At 36.2% G+C, this 23,218-nt stretch overlaps 1 protein-coding gene across 5 annotated transcripts in view; it reads right to left on the reverse strand.

The window, feature by feature from the left end:
- Nucleotides 1-23,218, reverse strand: part of FMN1 (formin 1) — a 186,119-nt gene that overhangs the window by 157,215 nt on the left and 5,686 nt on the right. For 4 of the 5 annotated variants that reach the window (XR_014852599.1, XM_085062049.1, XM_085062048.1 and 1 more), the window contains exon 2: nucleotides 10,994-12,992. Coding sequence is in view for 4 of the 5 variants with exons in the window: in XM_085062049.1 (XP_084918175.1) it covers nucleotides 10,994-12,887 (1,894 nt within the window). In the remaining variant the exon portion in view is untranslated. The remainder of the gene's footprint in view (nucleotides 1-10,993; nucleotides 12,993-23,218) is intronic. The other variant, XM_085062047.1, reaches the window with a different exon arrangement.

Genomic DNA, 23,218 nt, shown 5'->3' on the forward strand with positions numbered 1-23,218 from the left:
GCCTTTAAATTCAAAGTTCTTACAGGCAACCAAAATCTGAATAGAATGCAAGCAAACCTTTTGTTTAGGTTGCAAGGTGAAATAGTTTAAATGTTACCCAACCACTTTGATGAAAAGGACTTGACAAACATTTAATGCCTGATGAGATGAAAAATAGGGCTCTTTGGACTGATTAGGTATGGTCCCTTTTACTAATCCACAAAGTGCTCAACATGGATTAAGACTGACAAACTAAGTAACAAAATTGAATTTTTTTTCCATAATATAAGAAAAACATTGAAATGGAACGCTGCCATTCATACTAAAGATAAGATGACAAGAGAAAACTGAAGGCTAGAAAGTAAGAGATTTTTGAAAAAAGTGAAAAACGGAAAAAGTATGTCCTAACGTTTTCCCTCCCATCTTTGGATGACAAACAGCTTTCATTTTTGCATAACTAAGTATAATTTACGTAAGTACAAAAGTGTAATACAAATTAATCATAAGAAAAAAATATGTAAACAATTCCTGGGAATTAATATAGTGCTATTTATCTTACTTGTAATACCTAAAACTATGGTTTCACTATGTGTCAGATTTGAAGAATAATCTGTTGTAGTAAACTAATACAAAAATTATTGGGTCCATATCACATGAAAGAAGCGTATGAGAGGAAATTAGGATCCAAAAGCATTACAAACAAGTACTTAGATTTTGTACAAGGCTATTCCTTTTGCCTATGCAAAAAGATGTATTACCATCTTTTGTTCTTGGTGTAATAGTTGGAGTTTATTATTCAGCTAGAAAATAATTTTCAGAAGGCTGCTACTTCTGGAAAAAAAATTGTTTGTTTGGAGTTTGTTTAGAATTTTATTCCTATGAAATCTGGCATTTTCCAAAAAGAAGAAAAAAATCTGACAGGCATGAATTAGTATAAGTACCAAATACATGCTCAAGTTTAAACTGCAATGTCTATTGAAAAATGTACACATAACTGTACAGAAATTATATTGTATTACATTATATTAGGCTATATAAAATTGTACTTATACTTTAATATACATTTATTTAAAAACATATAATCTCCAAAATTGAGTAGTTTTTATTTTAATAACTTTTTCAATGTATTTTTCATACTTGACTGCTTTAATTTCTTAAGGCAAAACAAATTTCACTTCAAAAAATCAGAAATTAGTGAACATATGCTCAAGTTTACAGGATACTGATAGCTACATTACTGAGGAGAATATATACTCTAGAAGAAACTTAGAGAATATAACCTCTAAATTTTAGTTATTGTGAGTTGAAATGGTTCATGCCAGCTGCTTTATAAGTCATATAGATATGTCTTAAATAAAATTAACAGAATAACAGAAAAACACCCCAGAACTTTTATCTTCTCCAACAAACTTAACAAATATTTAGATTTCACTTCTATAACTATCAAACTCAAGTATATGTTACCAAATGTTAGTTGAGGGACTACACAACCACTGACTTCAGTGCCGGATAAAATAAAATAAGCCATCTTTTGACTAATTGCCCCAAAGGTCTTGGCATAACTCCTGCTGGCTAATGCTCCTAATTTACCACAATATACTTAAGAAAATTCTGCAGCTTTTAAATATGCCTGCCTTAGCAGCTGTAGTGTTCAGTTTCTCTGTACATGGAAATCAAGCTATAAGTTATAAATACACTGACAACATGAATCAGATCCCATAAACAAATTATGCATGTAAGGTAGGCACGATTAACATCTTAGGTCACACAGAGCACCTGGTATTTTGCACATAATAACAATTAAAGCTGCTGGAAGCAGGTTGGGAACTGAGGGTGTGCCCTCCGGCTGCCAGGGCCTCCCAGGGCTACTAGCCTAGCTGCTGAAAAACATGAGGTGTTAGGGGGTAAAGGGATGGGAACAACTGGTTTTAGCTTTTCTGCCATTTATGGCTCAAAAATAAGTGCATGTACTCATTGAAGTAATAACATTTTGTTGGCCAACCCCCCTGTACTACAGTTTTGTTAGTTTTACTTATGTTTCTGTAATAGCAACACTGAAGTTTAGAGAACAAGAATCGATTTACTTCATTTTTTACACATAATGAGAATTATTTTCTATTCATAAATATTTTGTAGTCTTGGTAACTTAACAGGTTCAGATTTACAAGGGTTTAACAATCAATAAACATTTCTACTCATGAGATAGACATCCAAATACAGAAATACTGAAAATGTTATAGAGTAGAAACTCAGAATACCTTTTCCCATAAAGTCAGATTATTTTAGAACATATTTTCCCTCATTATTTGCCAACATATTCAAGACAAGTGAGAGCAAACATGGGAACACGTTAGCTAAACTATCAGTTATGCCCTTAATCTTGGTAGTTTTGAACTATCCAAGTCAAAAATCATAAAATTGTATATTGATAGCAAAGAAATGCTAAGTGATTGCTTAGGACAATTTCAGAGAGACTCATTGTATTCAGAATGCAAAAATGTCCCATATGCCCCTTCATTGTGAAAGCAAGCCATATAAGAAAAAAACATAACACTTTCCATTTTAACACTTCCAAAATGTAAATGTGAAAAGAAATACGTAGAAAATTACAAAGCATTGAAATCTTTATCGAACAGGACACTACAAGTAGCAGTATGCAGAGACTGTCACTAAGGTGAGTGACTGTGAATTATTTCTATTTCCCTCTTTACTCACCTCTTGTTCTGCTAAAGACTAATGTCACACAGCCTTTAAAATTCCTCATGTAAAGCACATCCAACAGTTCTCAACATTTCACCTCTATTTTCTTTGTCCTATTTTTACCTCACTGATCCCACCAACAAAACACACAAGCCTGAAGAGATCTTTGAACATGGTTTAAAAATCATAAACACTTGGAGCAATTGAGAAGTTACCATAATCTAAATGCAGAGGTACTCATAATCTAAGCCCGAAGAAAAACTATTCTGACACATAATTAAATAAATCATTAAACCACTAGGTGCAGTCTTTTAATGCTATGACTCATAAATAATATTCACCACTTATAGGTATTATTTAAATGTATTCTAGATTCATGTCACATCTAAATAATGAAATACTATTCAAAATTATTTACTGGTATGGGATACCACAAACACATAAATTGCACCTTTATTTATTTTCAGTATTTTAAAGTATATTTTTAGCAGGGAGTATGCAGAATTTTTCACCACTTTTACAGGTTGGATTTGGTGCTATGTCACTTTTTCAGAGACAAAATTCCAAAGAGTAGCTATTAGAGATTTTAAAAAATCCTAAACACATAATTAAATCATACTTACAGAAATAAATACTTGAATCTGATCTCAGTTTATATATCATCCTGATCCACCAAGAAAAATTTCAGCTGAGCCATTTCTATCAACTTGTTTTAAGTGGCCAAGAGAATTCATACAGATTTAAGAAACAACAACTACCACATTATCCCAGTATTTTACTTCAAGAAATTCTTTTTATACTGATGAGAAAGAAGTCCATTTCATTACAGTAAATCTCTTAAACTGAGTGCACAAACTGTAAACCAGAAAGAATGTTTTGGCCTTTTCTCCCCTCTTGAAACAGAAAATTGTTAATCTATGACCTGCATAAAACATTAAGCTGTCTCTGGCTTTCCATTCCAATTTAATTCACTTGGTTTCCCCTCACTGATTGCCTTTGACTGAAGAATCACATGTTACAAAGAGAGAAGAAAACATAACTGTTGCTTAAGTGTGTCATGCTGAGAAGTCATTCAACTAAAACAGGAGCTATTTGTTCACAAAATCTATCAAGGCCAATCTTCAGAGGGTCTTTTTAACTCAGAGACCATGTCTTGAACTCACAGTCCTGCCTATGTACATTTCAAACTGCCCTAAGTTGACATTTCAATGCAGCATTGCCTTATTTTGTTTACACTGAAATGAAAAGATTTTGGCTTCACTGGGATGAAGTATTAATAGTCTTTTAGCATTATCATGTGTCATAAGACTCAATAGAGAATAGAGGATGATGTCCTCAAAGGCAATCATAATATACTGTACAATGTGTAACTGGAAATGTAACAGGAAAACAAAGATCCATTAAACAACTATGGAGTCACTGTCATTTTTCTTGGACATACAATTAGCAAACTTTGCAAGATTACGTATCTAGAAAGAACATGCAAACTTAACAGGAAAATTTTAGGTATAGCCTGCAACTGTACACAGAAGAAACAGAAATCCTTATCAAAGAGGACATCGTCCTTACATGCTTAAGTGACAGTATATATGTACTACATATACTATATATATACACATATATATAAATCTGGAAAGATCTTCAGAAATAATTAACTCAGTTTTAGCCACAGACTGTGTAGGTAACACAATTCCCATAGGATATTAGAGACACATCATTGGGCAAAAAGAGACAAGTTTAGAATAGAAGTTAGTAATATTTATAACACTGAGATGGTAAACTGAAAATTTGCATAATTCAAACCAGAAGGAAAGAAAACACTCCTTCACTGTGAGAGTGACCAAGCCCTAACACAGGTTGTTCAGTCATCATTCTTGGAGAAATTAAAAACCCTACTGCACATAGGCCAAGGCAATTTGCTCTAGGTGACCCTGCCTGAGCAGAGGGTTGAACTCGATGATCTCAAGTGGCCCTTTCAGCCTAAATGATTCTTAGATTCTATGATTATTATCTCTCTTTTTTATTTTAATTGTTTTCTTACACCAGTCTCTTAATTCTTAAATCCTTTATAGGATCTTCAAAATACATTTATTCTGAATAAGATGGGTTTTGTGAAGCAAAACACTTACATATATTACTTTCATGTGAAGTACTTGTGAGAAACTATGCATCATATTTCCATGTGATCCATATGCAAACTTAGCTCATGAAGTGCATACTTACTGTGGACAGAATGCTACAGTGCTTTTAAAATGCTAATTAGCAATTCTCTGAACCACTTCAATTAGAGAAGATATTCATAAACCTTTCCCTTCCCTATAAAAGGAACATCAAAAACAATATATTATAATCTGTCTCCTGTTACAAGAGCCTTCAAACAGAGTTTTGTTTATATGAAACTTCATTTTCCAAACCCATGGTTCAGGAACACGTCATATGGTCTTGTTGAATTCCTCTTAACTGACTCTATTCATCCCTTTTCAGCTTAAAGAGTTTGTTAAGTTAGGAAAAGACAACATAATATTCAAATAGTACCTTTATACTAATTTTTTTTTGAGGCGAAGTCACAGCCATCCTCATTAAATATCTGGGGTGAAATGTTGCCTGCATGCCATTTTTCAAATACAAGTCTTCTGGCACTGGCACTGTGATAGATTCATTATTTTGTAGTTAATGATAATACACGCAACCAAATTCAAAACTAAGACTTCTCCCATGCTGCTTTAATGCTGGAACTTTAAACAGACATGTAGAACTACAGACTATACAACTCTTATATTTGTAGAATCAGAGTGTTCTTGTTCTCATGGAAGTAAGCTATCTTTACACTGCAAACAGAAATTAATGCAGGACAACTGGGATAACCCGGTTTTAGCAGGCGGTTGAAAGACCTAAGGAGTAGGGCAGCTCTTGGAGGACAGATATGAAAACTGTTCCTCCAGCCACCAGTGAGTGAATTTTCAAACTGAAACGATCATTTTGTGCTTTTCACTCCCTTCAAAAACTTTGAGAACTAACATATGATCTAACACCAATTTGAGAACAATGCTTGTTCAAGTGTTTATTTATACAGTAAACAGTCATTTATAGGTTAAAGTACTTTTATATTTTAAGACTGCAAAATTAATCTGCCAGAAATAGCCATTAGCAATTGGCATGTTTCCAAATGGCAGTGTGTAATTTTTGACAACCACACAAAAATACCAGAATGTTCTTTTTCAATTCTTTCTAATGGAAAGTGAACTGCTGCCATAAAATTCTCATTGGCAGAAACAAGCAAACACAACATTCCCCATCTAATAATCAGCAGGAACAGGGATAGATGCATCTACAATTACATTCAGAATATATTGCCAAGAACTCTTGGGTACACATCTTTAACTAGTCAATTAAAGAAAATTATTTGAGAAATAATCTTAAAAACTTATATTCAACAACCTTTTCCAGCAGCTGCCCTTCCTACAACACAATAAGCATTATAATTTTGAAGACTTTAAAATCAAAACTCTACCTCATTTTTCTTTCTCTTCCTTCCTTCTCTTCTCAGCAGCTCCAAAATTTCATGACACTGCACACTGATTTCATGGATCACCAGCAAGTCAAACAGATTTATGTCCATAATGTACATTCTAATGGTTACAGTTCCTTTTGAAGATTTTCCCATCAAAACAAAAGTTACCTCATCTCTAATGAGCCATGTTCCACTTTGTGGAACTCCATAAATGTTCTCTATCCTAGCCAAATTAACACTCTCTACTTAGTCTTTGAGTTCCCCTTTCTCAATTCTCCTCCATTTTGTGTTCTTTCAGCTTCACAATTAATAGCACCCACTCAAAATATCACAGTATCCTCATATCTTCATCCAGCTTGATTCACCTCATTTCCCACTCCTACCAACTTCTGTTTTAGCCAGTCCTATCCAGCCTTCTGGCTTCCTGTTTTTGAATGCAACTGAGATTTTTGGGGCTCAAATGATTCCCTGCAGGAAGGATGGTCTCGCTCACTTGTCCTTTCTGCCACACTTGCATGTCCTCCCTCATCCCAGCTGTGGTATTCATCAGACCACTATGAACTGCTCAGCTCATTAAACCTGCCAAAGCTACTCACTTCTCTCCTTGTTGGCTCAGTTTTCAGCTTGCTTAGTGATTTGACTCAAATGACCAAAAAGTAAGAAAAACACCAAAGTTGTTTCAGAGAAGGGGAGAAAAAGTGAAAAGAGGAGGAGAGGAGCCTTCGCTGAAGAAGAGAGTAAGAAGAGAATGGGATTGTCCTTTTCAGTCCCATAAGTCTCAGCCATTTTACCTGACACAAACTTTAATCATTCATTTCATTCCAAGTTTATTTTAGTTTCTCCACAGTCCTATAACTTTGAATTTATGTGTTTTCTGGCTATCTTCTTCCTTCACAACGACTAGATATCAAAAACAGAGCATTATTCATTGGCTGGGGATAGAGTAACATCATCCTTCTCATCTGTTCACTTTCTTGCTTTCACCACTCCCCCTTGACAGATTTTTACTCTTTTTTTCCACATTAGGAATAAAATATGTAACAGAAGGTGTGGTGAATGACCCTTCCCAGCCTCATTCTGACTCAAAGCACAGTCACCAGTCATTGTCTGGGAGGCAATGTCATAACCAGTGATTTTTATTTTTAAGTTTCCTGCTCTGAATTGAATTCACTTAAAAAAAAATACTAATCTTCTTCTCTTACAGATAATACTTACAAAAATAGCATATTGGTGTCATTCAGTTTCAATTTTATACAATAGCTCTGAAAATTTTCTCCCTAGTTTTTCTACTGCTGTGAACAACTTGAGAGAGAAGCAGGGACGTGATCTAAAAAGTCTCAGAAAATCTTTCCCTGAGAGAGATATTCAGATACATTGAAGTTCTTTTCAAAAGCAAGCTTGGCTTCTCCAGGACTACAGAAGCATGATGTACTTCATGTAAGAGCAGAAAGAACTTCGCACAGAACACAGGAAGGATGTTTCTGAGAATTAAATACAAGTCAGTCTATGAGAAATTTTAGTGTTTATATTTCTGCTTTTGCTGCTTGTAACTGAGCAGCTTGTTATTTGAAAGCATTAAGTTATTCTAAAGCTTTTTCTCAGAATTTTGATAATTCAAATGGAACTATTACAGGCAAATAGAGGAAGTTTAATTTCCAGTCCTAGCTACAGAGAAAATTGCTAAATAATTATTGTTGAACTATAAATTATTCCCAGTTAACTATTAACTTACGAAGATGAAAACTGTGGTCTATTCTCATGGCCAATAGTTGCATTTCAACAAGAAGACCCAGAAAACTGTACTTTCAAATTAACTACTAATAGAATTTTCTGCAATGAAACTATGAGATACCTGCCATAAATATGTATCTATATATCTGTAAAGAAACTGAAATTGAGAAAAATTGGAAGCACAGAAGTAAGGGCACTCTGCCTTAGCTGTTTAGTTTTGACTGCAGGAATATTCTCCAATTAGTGAGAGTGCGAAGAATCATGATTACAAACAATAAGAGAATTAAAATTATGTGTAGAGCTGTATGATGAGTCCAATTTCTAATTTAAACTAATAAATTAGAATATTTAACTAATTTGTGAAATTTTCCAAATATAAAGTTCCACAGCTATCCAAAGGCTGTAAAAGTTTTTCAGGGAGAAGTAGTGCATACTGTGACAGCAATAGAACTTTGAAACACCACTCAAAAGACCATCATTTTTGCCATGCAGCAAATCCTTGAATCAACCTGACTGATAAAAAGTTGACCGAAATTCTGCATAATTCAGAGTCACTGTAGATATTTACACAATTTAAGAACAGGGTGGAAATGAAAGAAACCATTTCATAGTAACACCCCATTGAAGACAAATCTGAACAATATCCTTGAATTCTGCTCTTCACACATGGGAGAAATCTGGTAAGAATCAAACCAGGAATGCAAGTTTATAACTGTAAATCTTAGTATCACTTACATTGACATTGGAGATACATCAATTGTCTCACTGAACTATAGTCAGTTAGTTATCATTCATATCTGTTTACAGAAGAATGTTATTCCAAATGTTCTGTCAATACAAATGATTCCACCCCTGGTTCAGATGGAAATGGAAAGTTGTATTATCCCAGACCCAGAGACATACCTACAGCAGTATATATGCCAGCAAAATGTGGAATTTTTCCTTAAAGTCACAGATTTTCTGACACGCCAGTAATAATGCTGGTATGCAATCATACTCGAAAATGAAAAAAACTAAAAAACCCAAACCAAAAAACTTGTGGTATTTGCTGTCTGTATTAATCTTGCCAGGTAACTGTAAACAGGAACTAAAATTGGGCTTGTCTACTTTTCTTCTCTTTGCAAGGATGTTTCTGCTTAATAGCCAGGACTTTCAGCCAAGAGATGCCATTAGTATGTACGTGTGTTGTTTTGTTTCTTGTAAAACCATTGTGGGCTAACCCCAGCAACAGACAAGCACCACACAGTGGTTCATTCTCTCCCTACCCCATTCCCCCAAGTGGTGAGGGGGAAGAGGCATGGAAAAACCCCAACCACTGAGGGTCAAGATAACGAACAAAAAATTTGTTTGATGAGTGAAAGGTAAGTGGAAAAAGAGGGGAAAAAAAATGAAACAAGTGATGCTACAGCAATCACTCACCGCCTCCCATGGGTAGACTGACGCCCTGCCAGGTCCCAAGCAAAAGATGGCTAACCCCTCCAAAGCCCCCTCTTTCAGCTTTTATTCCTGAGCATGACGTTATGCGGCAGGGAATTTCTCTTTAGTTAGCCTGGGTCATCTGTCTGGTCGTGTCCCCTCCCAGCCTATTGTGCAGCCCCTGGTCTATTCACTGGGGGGATGCAGAGTGAGAAACAGAGAAGGGATTGATGCTGTGCAAACACTGCTCAGCACAAGCTAGAACATCCCTGTGTTATCGAGACTGTTTTCATCACAAACCCAAAACACTGCCCCATACAAACTACTGTAAAAAAAATTAACTCTGTCCCAGGCAAAGACAGTACAAGAGCACAGTACAATAGGTACAGTTCTACATCCAACAATTCTAAAAGACACATTAATTAAAAAAATACCAATGTAAAACAGAGAGGAAAAGATTTGCTGTGCTACTTTAGTCTTAATAAAGGGGTGAAATTGCTGGTCTTGTCAGCTAAACCAGCTCACCAAAAGGTACGATGAGTACAAGTAATGAGAAGGGTAGGACAGCACAGCACAGTAGAAACCAATTGCTGGAATTTCATTTTCTTCTTCATTTCTTAAAGTCTTTTCTTTGATGACTAAACCAGGTGATGGTAGGAATGAAAGAACAAGAGTACAGCACCCATCTTTTCAGTTTTGTCAGCTCATCAAACAACACTCTAAATTTGATTTAGTCTTGAGTGGAACTGAAACAACTTCTAGAAGCAGCAGGCATAAATGCAAGCCTCATAGGCAGTATTCAACACCCTCTGGCTAAGGTAATGGTTTCACATCCCTACACACCTCCCCTTTTGGAATCCCCCTTTTGTGTCATTGCACTGCCAGACCCCCAATTAACACAGAGGGACCAGTCTGAGCCACACCTGGACCACTGTGGAATAAGGTCCTGCAGCCTTCCTGCTTCTTAAGGAAAAAACGAAGGGTATAGATGTTGATATTCTAGCTAACAAAGATACCTATTTAGTATGTCATATACTTATGTATTTTTACACAGCATATTTTTATAAATAAACAAACCCATGTACTGTAGTCATATACATTGTAACATGACTCCTGCATGCAATCATTTTAAAAACAAGCCTTTTGTTACAGAATTTATATCAATCTCTTGTAGCTAAATGGTAAAAGCACCAGTCCTATACTTAAGGCATTTTAAATTACCTTGTTCAGAAAATATTCTATCAGGTAAGCCAAACAAGCTAAAAAGAACATTTTGGAGAATAAATGTTACCATAACATTTTGAAAGACTGGAACACAGCACAGGAAAACCAGAAAAATAAGCATGCAAACTTTTTTCTTTTTATATAAAAAGGTTTTTCATTAACTTCGGCTAAGTGGTCATTCAGTAACAACAGGACTGAAAATATGCTGACATAAAAATGCATCTTGAAATATTATATAGCTGTAACTTTTGTTTAAAAATGTCAACAACTTTTCACCCAATCCTTAAGTAATGAAAAATAGTTTCTTATTTAACATAATATTTATTAACAGCTCATATTAAAAAAACCAAACCAAACAAACCCAGAAAACACTCCAACACTTTCATGTTTGGTTGGTTCTATTAGTTTAAAAATTTATGAAATAGGACTGACCTGGATAGAAGTTGTGCTGTGTCTGAGTAGTTAACTTTTCTTGCACAGCACACTTTTCAAAATGTCCTGTAGTTGTATTCTGATGTAGGCCCCGTTGTCTGGTGGCAAATCCCAATTCTCCAGGTTCAGAATACTTCAGATAAAACTGTGGCTCCAAATCACTGAAAGAGAAGTTTATAGCACCATGTCTTCCGTGGCCATAGTCACTGAACATGGATTCGTCCTCGGTGCTCTGTGTCGGTAGCGGCAGGATCCGGTGATGCAGCTGCGGGCTAGGCAGTCTCGAAGATAACGGAGAAGGAATAGGTGACATTTGTTTGTGTGTATTAGATAGCGGATATGAATTACTAAAAACATTACTCACTGCTGCTAATGGGGGTGAATGCAGTCTTTTCTCTTCCAGTTTAAGATTATTACCGGTCTGAGGAATATCAGGACTTTCATTTACAGGCAGGTTCAAAAATAAATGCTTGCTGTTTCCCCGGGATACTGTGGTCCTTTTCTCATGTAGTGAGCCTGGCAGATTTCTGTCTACTCTTGTAATTTGTTGCAGTCTCTTCCATTCTGCAGCTTCATCTAAACTGTCGCTCCGGATAACTTTCAGAAGAGCTTTATTAACTGCTCCCACAAGGTTGCATGACTCATCAGTAATGTGCACTCTCTCTGCTTTGTACTGCAAACCAGAGCTGTCTTCCTCCTTTTCCTGCAGCACACTGTTATTAGAGTCTCCAACAGCTTCATTTACAGAGTACACATCAGTTCTTGATATAAACTCATTATGTGCTGTTATGAGAACAGGAGAAATGGTTTCATTATCTCTGTGAAAATCAGGTAAAGACTCTGCAGGGGGTTCAGTAACTTTTTTAATACAAACATCTAAATCCTGCTCTTCAGCAACAGCTGTGATTCCTGGTATCTCCTTGCATACTGGCTCAGCATACTTGCTACTTTTTAAGCATTTAGAAGCTGCAAGTTTGTTAGGTTGACTGTACTGTGATGACTTCACCAAAGTTGTGCTCTGTTGTACCTCGTTAACTTCAGGAATGCATTCTCCATTATCCACTGGTTCAACTGCAACCTCATCATTGAAGTCTTTTGTGCTAGAACTTGGTAAGTCAGCATTCAATATCACAGCTTTGTTGCTCTTAAGAAAATACCCCTCTTCTGTCCACCTTTCTGGTTGTATTCTATTGTCTACTGGTAAATTATCCTTACCTTTCACTGTTAGCCAGCTGGAGGGAGAAAAGGAACTGGGATAACTCCTGGTAGGAAGTCTTTGGGAGACCATCTTCTTATTTTTCTGTTGCATGTCTTGTTTACTCAGTATAAAAAGATGTTCATGTATCTTTTTTCCCTCTTTCCGGTGTCTGATCTCCTCAAAGTTCTCTTTCCTTCTGTATTTCCTCATTTTTTTGTGATTCAAATTGTCTCTCTTTGTGGAATCCAGAAATAATTCCTGCTGATGTGTAAGACTGGAGTAATTATCACCTTTAAGTTTCAGGACTCCAGAAACATCTTGGCGCTTTTCCTCCTGATGTCCTGCTTTAAGGTCTGGAATATGATGTGATCTCAAAACACTGGATAACAGGTTTTTCTTTTCAACGGCCAGTTTGTACAGCTCACTGAGAAGGTCTTTCGTGGTGGTTTGCTTGAAAATAATATCTCCAAAATTTTCATATGGCTGTTCTCTCAGCTCCATGTCTAACCTCTCCCTTACTTGATAGCAGCTACAGAAACGCTTACTGGATCTGTCCAGAGTTACAGAGCCCTTGTAAGTAAATCCTCTGAGTTTTCCCTCTGGATGATAGAAGCTGATGTAACAAAGCTCCATAATGGGTTTGTGCAATTGAAGGACGGTATGTGTGCCTTCCATTATGCTTGCCAAATTAGTCATTCATTTAAATTATGTTCTAAGTGTTCCAAAGCTTGCATGACATAGCATGTGAGGCCGGGAATGGACGGAAGGCATCTGACTAATCTTCAACAATAATATTGTCTGCTGGAAAAAATAAAGAGAAGCCTGTCAAACTTGATTATGGCAAATTTAATATGACAAATAACAAGCCTGCAGAAGCACAATCTTCTCTCACTATTTTCTGATACAAATCTTTTACCTTGAAAATCTGACACAAAAAGGATGACATCGCTAACACTCATAGCTGGAGTCATAACCTTTCTCTCATACATCATCCCTATGTCTCCAGGGTTCTCAGTCAATGCTGTTCCATCAGGTCACAAGATGGTTACTAAAACAGCCATTTCAAAGCTTTACTTTTGAATGGTGGAACCCATTGCCCTCTCTCTGTTGAAAGTTAACTTGCTGTTGAACATTTAGCAAAAAGAACCATTCAAGCATGCCTGTTGTCTTTTTACTTAGCACAACCACCAGTGTAACACCATCACAATGTAATTAGGTCTTGCTACTTTATTTACCAAGAAAACATTTAAAAAATAAAAACAGCTGAATATTTTCTTCTTGTACTATTCTGTGGAACTGCCAAGACATCAAGGAAACTTGGAACAAGGGAAAAAAATACAGGTACTATATAAATCTATTTTGGATCAACATGCAAGAGTACTACTACATGTAATTGTACTACTATAGGCAGATTTAGTGAACCTTTTTATTTCCTATTTTTTGCATCACATATTTTCTTCCTACAGATTGGATATATTTACATTCTTCTGATCCATAATAGAAGTTTGTTTGCTCCTTTTGAGAACTAAACTGTTTTTTTCACCAGAAGGAACTCTGCCACCACAATTAAAGTAGAGAAGTCTGAAGTCACTCGGAAATGCATAAGCATGAGGAACGACCTAATGCCCAGGAGCACAAAAAGCTGGAGAGCACATGCTCCTACACTGAAAAATGCAGGAATTTCAGTTTTCAACTGAAGAAACACAAATACAACAGAACTCTTCATAGTTTTAAAAGAGTCAAATTTAGGCAACAATAGTTAAAAGGAAGTGGTCATATACATATGTAACGTATTTCATAGTATCATAGAACATGATGGGCTGAGGTGGAACAGACTCATCAAGATGATCAAATCCAACTTCTGGCCCTGCACAGGACGCCTCAATACTCACACCATGTGCCTGAGAGCAATGTCCACATGCTTCCTGAATCTGTCAGGCTGGTGCTGTGACCATGGTCTCAGGGAGCCTGTTCCAGTGCCAAACCCTGCTCTGGGTGAGAAACCTTTTCCTGATATCCTACCTAGATCTCCCTTGACTCAGCTTCAGGCCATATCTTCAAGTCCTGACACTGGTCATGAGAGTGAAGAGATCAGTATCTGCCCCTCTGCTTCCCCTTGTGAGGATGTTGAAGACTGAGGTGTCTCCTCCAAGTGGAACAAAGCAAGTGACTTCAGCTGTTCCTCATAAGGCTTCCCCTCCAGACCCTTCCTTCACCATCCTCATGGCCCTCCTCTGGATGCTCTCCAGTAGCTTTGTATCTTTCTCATACTGCCGTGTGCAAAACTACACCCAGAATTCAAGTTGAGGCTGCCCCAGTGCAGAAGCAGGGCAAAACAATCCCCTCCCTTGCCTGGCTGGTGATGCTGCACCTGATGCCCCCAGCACACTTGGCCCTCCTGGCTGCCAGGGCACTGCTGATTCATGTTCAACTTGCCATCCACCAGGACCCCCAGGTCCCCTTCCTCAGGGCTGCTCTCTAGTCCCTCATTCCCCAATTTGTCTATACATCCAGGGTTGCCAATCCCAGGTTTAACTTTCCCTTGTTAAACTTCATACATCTGGTGATGGCCCAGGCCTCTAATTTGTTGAGGTGTCTCTGCAGGGCCTCTTTGCCTTTGAGGGAGTCAACAGCTCCTCCTAATTTAGAGTCATCAGCAAACGTAGTATTCCTTCAAGTCCTGCATCCAAGTTGTTAATGAAGATGTTGAAGAGCACAGAGCTGAGGATGGAGCTCTGCAGAACCCCACCAGTGACAGTCACCAGCCTGATGCCACCCTATCCACTACAACCCTTTGCACCCAACCCATGGGGCAGCTGCTCACCCATCACATGATGTGTTTATCCAGCTCTGTGCTGGACATTTTGTCCAAAAGGATACTGTGAGACACAGTATTGAAAGGTTTGCTGAGGTCCAAATATATAGAAGTATTGTATTGGTTTTTGTTATGAAGAGTTAGATACCATTTTATAATGATGCCCATAACTTATTAGAAGTAATTAGTGAAGCCTAACTGTAAGAATCAAGCAGCATTTACCCAAAACATCAACAAGCAGTCATTTATTGCATTGATTTAACTGCATCTGTTTCTAATGTTCTTTAAATAGTTTAAAACTTTACATTTACTTTGAGTAGTACCATTCTTCATGCCAGCAAAACTCTTAATATGTCCACAATAATCCTTGAAGACAGAGTAGAGATCCTAAGGAGAGAGACTACAGTATGAACAATCTTCCATCAGAGCCATATGAGCATCTTAATTCTCTTCACCAGGAGCTAACAGTTGCGTGGCATGATTCAGCATACTGTTCAAGCATAGGAAGTGTAGGAAAGGTGTAAAACCTTTAGTCATTACTTCTGATGAAGACTGGCTTGCTGTTCCATAGGCCTATGAGAGCTTCTGAAAAAAATATGTCACTCTGTTCCCTCTTCAATTCTTGTTTTAACTCATTGTCTGAGCCTGGAGTTCAAGATACAGGCAAGGCTGAATACTACCTAAAAGAGCAGCCTCACCTCTTGCCTCACAAGTCTTGTCTACAGCTGTGCACACCTGCTGCTGTTCTAGCATAAAGTGATGGTGCAGTCACAGGGGGGGTGTGTGTGTGTCACCAGCAGATGCAATCAAGAGTGGTTCTGCATACAGAAATATTAGGAGCTGTCTTAAAGCTACTCCTTCTTCAGTCAAGCAGCAGTGAACATCCCTTAGGAAACAGCATCATGGAAACAATAGACCCAGTAGCTATACACTCAGACATTATGATCAGGCTTAGTACCCTCCAATGGCATCTATGATACCATCAGGTTCAAGTCAGCTCCATTCTGTAGAGTACATTACTCTTGGTAACATGCAAGGTTTTGGTTTGGGGTTTTTCTGGGACAAAAGACAGTATGTGTAAATAAGAGAACTAGCTAGCCCTTGTCTCTGCTCCACAGATTTGCTAAAGCATGCCCCTCCCAAAACACAAACAGCTCCCCTAATCTAATCTGAGTTCTGAATCATTACATTACTGAAACGAGACCTACACCTCTCCTTAAATCATATTGCAAGAATGATTAACATTAAATCATATTGCAAGAATGATTAACATTAAAAGCTCTTTTTCAGTTAGAAATATATGTATCTATTGATTTTTTTCTAATGTTATTATCTTTGGGTAATAAACTGTTTTGCCAGTTTGAACCTAGCATAAAGACTACATCGTATTAGGTATCTTAGTTACACCAAACTAAACAATGAGTTTGGTACACACATATTGACACATTAATTGTAGAATCACTGTGTGTAAAACATAACTTACCTCCTTGTGATGAAAAAATTTACAAATACTTTGAAATTAAATATTAGAAGTGGGTTATTAGAAAAAAAACCACTAACAATAGCAATAACAGAAAGGACACTTTGCTACTCTTAGCTCAATGACACATTCTGTGTCAAAACTTTCATTGATTGAAATGATAATGTGATACCATGCACTGCACGGTTTACTGGTATTTTGAAGTTTATGTCTACTAGTAGATATGTTTATTGCTAAGAAAACATTTTAACTTCACTGCCTTCAGCACTTTATTCAATCGTTTTTATCATCTTCCATCAGAAAAAAAAGAAATTAACTCCCTGCCCTATAAGCAGACACATTATATGAAACTATCAGGAGAATTATGTCAGGTAAGAAACTGGTTAAGGACTTTCAAATGTTATTGCAACACTCGTTCCCAACCTTGTTCACCTTGCAACTTGTTTGTAAAACTACTTCCATTGCAAACCTTACAACACGGAGTGAATTATTGTAAACCAAAGACACATTCAGGCAAAGTATACAGGTTAAGTAGAATGCCCATTAATCCAAGAAAGCTTAAAATTTTAACTACAGAACATATAATATGGAACAATGAAAAAAACCTTCACCATCAGTGCTAACAGTTTCTCTTATACAACTTTCCAATGCATAGCTGTAGAGCAGTGGGATTCGGGTTGTGAGAAATACTGCTTCAAGGGAAAAAACATCTACTTAGAGATAGCTAATAAATGACAGGAAGAGTGAAAATTGTTACATAGGAAGCTGAGAAGCAAACTTGCTCTGCCAATGGATTTTTTTTTTAGTTCAACAACAACAAAAAATGTCACAGTGGTCTTCAAAGTCTAATGCCAAAACATCCATTCATTATGCTGTTCAAAATGTGCTCTTAAAAACCCAGGACTCCATTTGTACAGCTCCTTCTCTCTAGGAGGACACATCATGCACATCTCAGTATGACAGATGGTCTTCCTCCTTTCCCTGATACTTAAGTGAGAACTGAAATTCCTTACTTTCCCAGCTCTCCCTAATATCTGGTTGTTACTAGGTGACAACCTGTTTCTGAGCACACTATGACTAACTTTCTGCGCTATGTTATGTAGCTAATTAACACATCACAACAGAAAAACCATGGTGGAGGAAAGGTTATAAAAATGTGAACAGACCAAAGCTTCACATCACAAGCTTGAAGACACTGAAATGAATCTACCATAATATTTGTTTACAGAGCACAACTGGTTTGATAGAGATAAACTTAATTTTTTTCTTCTCTTGCCTAAACTCCCAAGTTTCTCTTGAGGTTCTTTCAAATTTTCATTTGACTTACAAATATTATAATTAGAAAGATAAAAAGATGAAGACAAAATATTACAGCTCCTTCCAGTAGCTTAGACACAAATAAAAGAATTTCATAACAAACTTTCCAATTCTAAGTCTACATTGTGTTTACTGGATTGCGGCAAAAACAACAAAAAAGCCCCAAGCCAAACAACACATACAAAAATACCCACCAAATTCAGAGTATTTAATTATTTGCATCATAGTTTGAATGATACTGCATATTGTTAGCAATAGCAGTTTAAAATACTGCTCTTCTCAACTTCACAAGTACAGAATTACACCAGCAAAGAGAGCATTAAGGAATACAAAATAGAGTCTATGCCAGACAGGGAAATGCTTTATTAAATTTCAGATCTCATCCTACAACACAAAGGAAGTATTAAAGCATATTAGCACTTGCCAACAAGCTCAGATGAAACAGAGAAATAACACAAAACATAGGGTGGAAAGTCATTAAGCTAATCCACAATGCAGAGCTTCATATACCAAAACCAATTTTTAACCATAAATGCAACCTTTAGCTGTGTCATTGAGTTCAATATAATCCAACACCGAGAACCAGGAAATCCAGGACAGAGTCCATGAAACCAAAAAATCTGAAACACAGCTCTCTGAACACATCATCTTTGTGATCTGAAGATGAGAAAATCTAAAGTTCTTGAAACCAAGACCCATAATTTAACAAAAAGATAATTTACACAAGGCATGTAAAGTTAATTAAAATGGGGTTTAAATTAAAAGTTTTTGGCTGGATTGAATAATATTATGATGCCTCCCTAGGAACAAATACATTCTCAGTAGCCAAACTGCACCATACTTGTTCTGGTCCTTTGCAGATCACTGGCTCATTTGAAAAAGCTGCAAATATGCATATCACCTTTTTAGTGTACAGAAGGTGGAGAAAAGCAGCAATAATACTTTGGGGTTTAGAACTTATACTCACCATTTACACAAAAAAATGTGCATTATGTTAGTCAAACATGAAATACATGTATTATCTGCACCACCTGGTCTCTAAAGAAATGCTTAAAGAAACCTTAGAGGGTGTCTTACATGGGAGACAGAAGCCTTATGAGTTTCTGCAGTTTGCCAGGCTTCTAGCAACAGAGTAGGGTAGCTAACTCCCCAAGACTTGGTACCGTTCGCAAGGATCTTTGATGTATTTGGCCGATTAGTCTAAAAATACCATTTATTAGACACAGAAAATAACATACAAACATAGAACAGATTGACATACATACACACACAAAAAATGCATAATTGCAAAACTGTAATAGCTAAAATGCAATTATGGGGTAAATGCTTGCTTGAACACTTCTTAGTGGTCCTTCTCCAAAAGCCACGTGGTAAGGAGAAGCTTTCAATCAAGGAACAGGGAATTCTATAAAACTGCTATTGTAAAAGCAGAACCATTTTTAAAAGACACCTGAACGATTAAGAAATACCACAAGAGGATATTTAGAAACCCGTATTTTCAAAGAGTTCTGAATGAGATATGTATTATGTCAATGATGTCCTTGAATATGATCGTTCCTGTCCAGGGCTGTTCTTAATAATGGTTGCTTGTACAAAAGCTTAGTTCTTCATAGTATCCTTTCAATAAAATGTCTGACATACTCCTGTGTTAGTAGCTTCCATTTTACAGTAAATACATGGTCCTAAAAAAGAAAGTTTTCAGCACTATGTCTCCTGATATTTTTGTTGTAATCCCTATTTATGAAAAAAACTATCAAAATTTTAGAAAATAAGTAAAACTATACTCCTTAATATTCATGTTTTAATGCTGACTCCTTTCCTATATGTTGAAAAACAGAATGACAGAAAACAGAAACTCAGAAGAGAGAAAAATGAGGAAGGAAGATGTTAAAATGGGCAGCAAAATGCAGAAAACACCCTTTTGATTGTCAAGCGCCAGAAGTTAATCAAAGATTTCTGAAACTATAAATATTTGCTGGAAACCTTTCTTTTCAAATACATAGCTTTGAGCAGTTAAATCAATGCCAGTTTCCTGTGCCTAGGACAAACCAACAGTCCATCTAAACAACGCAAGATATTCTCCTCCAAGTGCTCCTCTAGCATGCCCATCTTTCTGAAAAATTGAAAAATACCAATCCCTAAAACAGAAACTAAATTTAAAGAATGTATCAGTTACCATATTAATCTTTGTACCTATTTCCAGCAAAATATTGTGACAAATAATTCCCCATCTTCCCTCCAACAGTAACAATAATGAACATGTGGTAAGGAACATATACATAATGATGAACAAATACAGCTTTTACAGACTAACACTTCTGTAGCAACATGTGCTAGCTGAGGCAGGTCCAGCATGAAGAACTTATTTCTGCTAGATCAGCCTTGACTAGGAAGGGAAGGTTTTAATGTTTTGTAAGGAACATTCCCATCGCTTATGATTAAAAGGTTTGCAAATAAAAGGCTACATTTCAGGCCTGTAGGAAATTATGTTAGGAAATTATACTAGGCAGAATCTTTTGATTCACAAAGCATTAACAAGCTTCAGCAAATTAGATGAACTAATGGTGCTCCTGCAACATTAACAGAAACTCCAGGTTACCTGGCACTTCTGATGCATTAGAGCCAAATACGCCTTCCAAGGCAAACTTAAATGGCCATTAGGATAGTGCAGATGGACCAGGTGGTTTATGTGGTATTTAAAACAACAGAACTTAATGCCTAAAGAGGTAAAATTCTTTCTTATTGATTTCCAAAGTGCAACATCAATACATGATAAAACCAGGGTATTTATGGTCTGCTACCACAAAGTCTCATTTTCACTCCACTACTTCCTCTTTAAAGCCATATATATGAAGAATCACCACAAACAAATGCTTCTGGTTTCTCTGAAGGCTCTCTTAGGCCACAGACAGCCTTGATAAATCACTTGTAGCTGCTGAAATGGTATACACAACAGGAATCAAAAAAATGGATGTCTCGTAATGATCTAACAAAAAAAAAAAAAACCCTTTCAGTATTAAGGACACCATGACATGAATGAGAACAGATGGAACACAGAACAAAAGTAAATATAACCTCCAGATAACATGCACTTTCAGATTTCCCATTAAATTTTGTCACCTAATCCATCTCAGAGTTCACAGAATATTTCACCTTTCCTATAGACTAAGCATCTTACTAACATCTCTTACAACAGCACACAAATAATATCCCAATTTTTTGCCCAAAACATCTGCAGGATGATAACATATTGGGGTTTTCACATTTTTGTTAAGGAAGTAATTTTCATCATTCTCTTCACATTCTATGAGAAACAACCCATTGCTGTTTATTAACAAAAGAAGAAGCTATACATGAGATTAATAGAGCCATTATCATGAAATGAATGATAATTGTGAGCTCTATAATATCTGTATTTTACCTAAAAGCTGATGTACATGTTAACAATGTTGCTGGGATGAAGGTGACAGAACAGAAATCTCTCTTAAAACACAATTTTCTGCTTATGATTACAGTTGAAACAGAACATTACCATTTCACAGAAATCTTAGGAAGGTCAAAGACTTAAATGGAATGTGGCTTGTTAATGCATTAATACAGAAGAAAACAAAGGAAAAGTGAAATTAAAAAAACAAACAACAAAACAAAAAAACCAAACCAACCAAACAAAAAAAGTGAGAAAAACCCATATTATATCTAGAAAGTTAAGAAATGTGTAAAAGTTTTATAGTATTATTCCCTTAATTCCTCAAGCCCATTATCTCACACACCTAAGCACAAAATTTAAAAAAGAAAAAAAATTAAGTTAGGAGAAGCCATTGAATTTTTCAATACTAGAATCATTTATAGAGATGGAAAAAAAATAAATAACACATTTTAAAAAATTCTGGATAACACTCTTGTCTTTTACAGTAAAAAGAGTAGGGAAGAGAAAGAAAAGGGCATGTAATATTTAAAATTTCTATTTTAAAATATCTAAATAAGAGTTTTATCATTATTATTATTATACTACAGGTTGAGTAAGAAATCTGATGTATCTTTTCTTCATAAATAAGTTTTAGAAGGAAATGATTTCCTGTCTAGATTTGAACTTGAGTACAAAGCAGGAAATAACTGCATGGAACAACTAGTGATTGAAGGAAGACATTTAGTTCTGTTTTACTAAAGAGCTTTGTTAGGGCATGAGTTGAACCTTGCAGAAGAAAACAGTATTATGGCTAACGAAATGGAAATGGAAGTGCACTGGAAGCACCAAGATGCCAATGGAAATTCTGACAGTATGGAATACGTTTGTTTCTTACGCACAGTACTTTCTGAACACAACCTGTAATTATTTTGAAATATACAATATCATTTTTACAAGTGGAATTTTTTGTCACTTCTTTGAATTTTTTATTTGTGCTAATAAACCTTTTTCAATTTAAGTTACAGTAAACAAAGATACCTCTCTACTCCAAAGGAGACTGACATGAAAGTTCTCATCCTTCAGTTTAGCAAAGCAAAATCTATCTTTTTCTAGCACAACTGCATCAGCAAATTAAAAAAAAAAAATTATATCACACAACATGTCCTCATGAAACTGTTGTTGAATTCAACCATACCACAAAAGCATCCAAAATCTGTTTGTCAAAGGTGACTAATTTGCAAGAAGTTACCCAATTAGATTTCCATTACAAATTTACCCATCTGACTGTTTAAGAGATTGCTAATTTTAAAAGTCTGCAATGGATATTACAAACACGCAAAGTCTGTAAAAAGGAAGTACATTAAGTAGCAAACCAGCAGACATTAAAGGAGGGAATGAGCAAAGGCAATCTCTACACATATCCCAAAGAAATCACTCAGCACAGTACCAGCCTGTTTGAAACAGACTACTTCAAGAAGTACAGCATTTAAACAAACAAACAAAATCCTTCTGCACTTCAGTCAGGTTTTTACACTCTCCACTTTGCTCTTAGGCACTTGGCAGGGAAAGAACCGAGACAGCAGATGAGTTAATCATCTTGCTTCTAAGTTTTTTTACTAGAACAGAGTTTTCTAACCACTGAAGAGGCAAACTGATAGGTAAGTACCACTGAAAACATTAGTTATACTCTCACTGTATGTAGAAGATACAATGCTCCAATGTTATGTCTCAAAGGGATCCAAAAGACGCTTACAAACAAGCAAACATTACCCCAAACTCCCGTTGATTGTAAGAAAACCTGTGATTAGCTCAATTGGTTAGAGCATAATGCTAATAATGACAAGGCTGCGGGTTCGACCCCTGTATGTGCCATTCACTTAAGAGTTGGACTCAACGATCACTGTGAGTCTCTTAGATATGTCTGTGAAAAGAGTATTTTGACAAGTCTGGAAATTAGGATAAATGCTACAATTATTTAATCTATTTTAAAATAAGGACAGGGTTCATTC

Source organism: Lichenostomus cassidix, chromosome 5, assembly GCF_008360975.1.
Source record: "Lichenostomus cassidix isolate B80296 chromosome 5, HeHo_3.0, whole genome shotgun sequence".
Classification (NCBI taxonomy): domain Eukaryota; kingdom Metazoa; phylum Chordata; class Aves; order Passeriformes; family Meliphagidae; genus Lichenostomus; species Lichenostomus cassidix.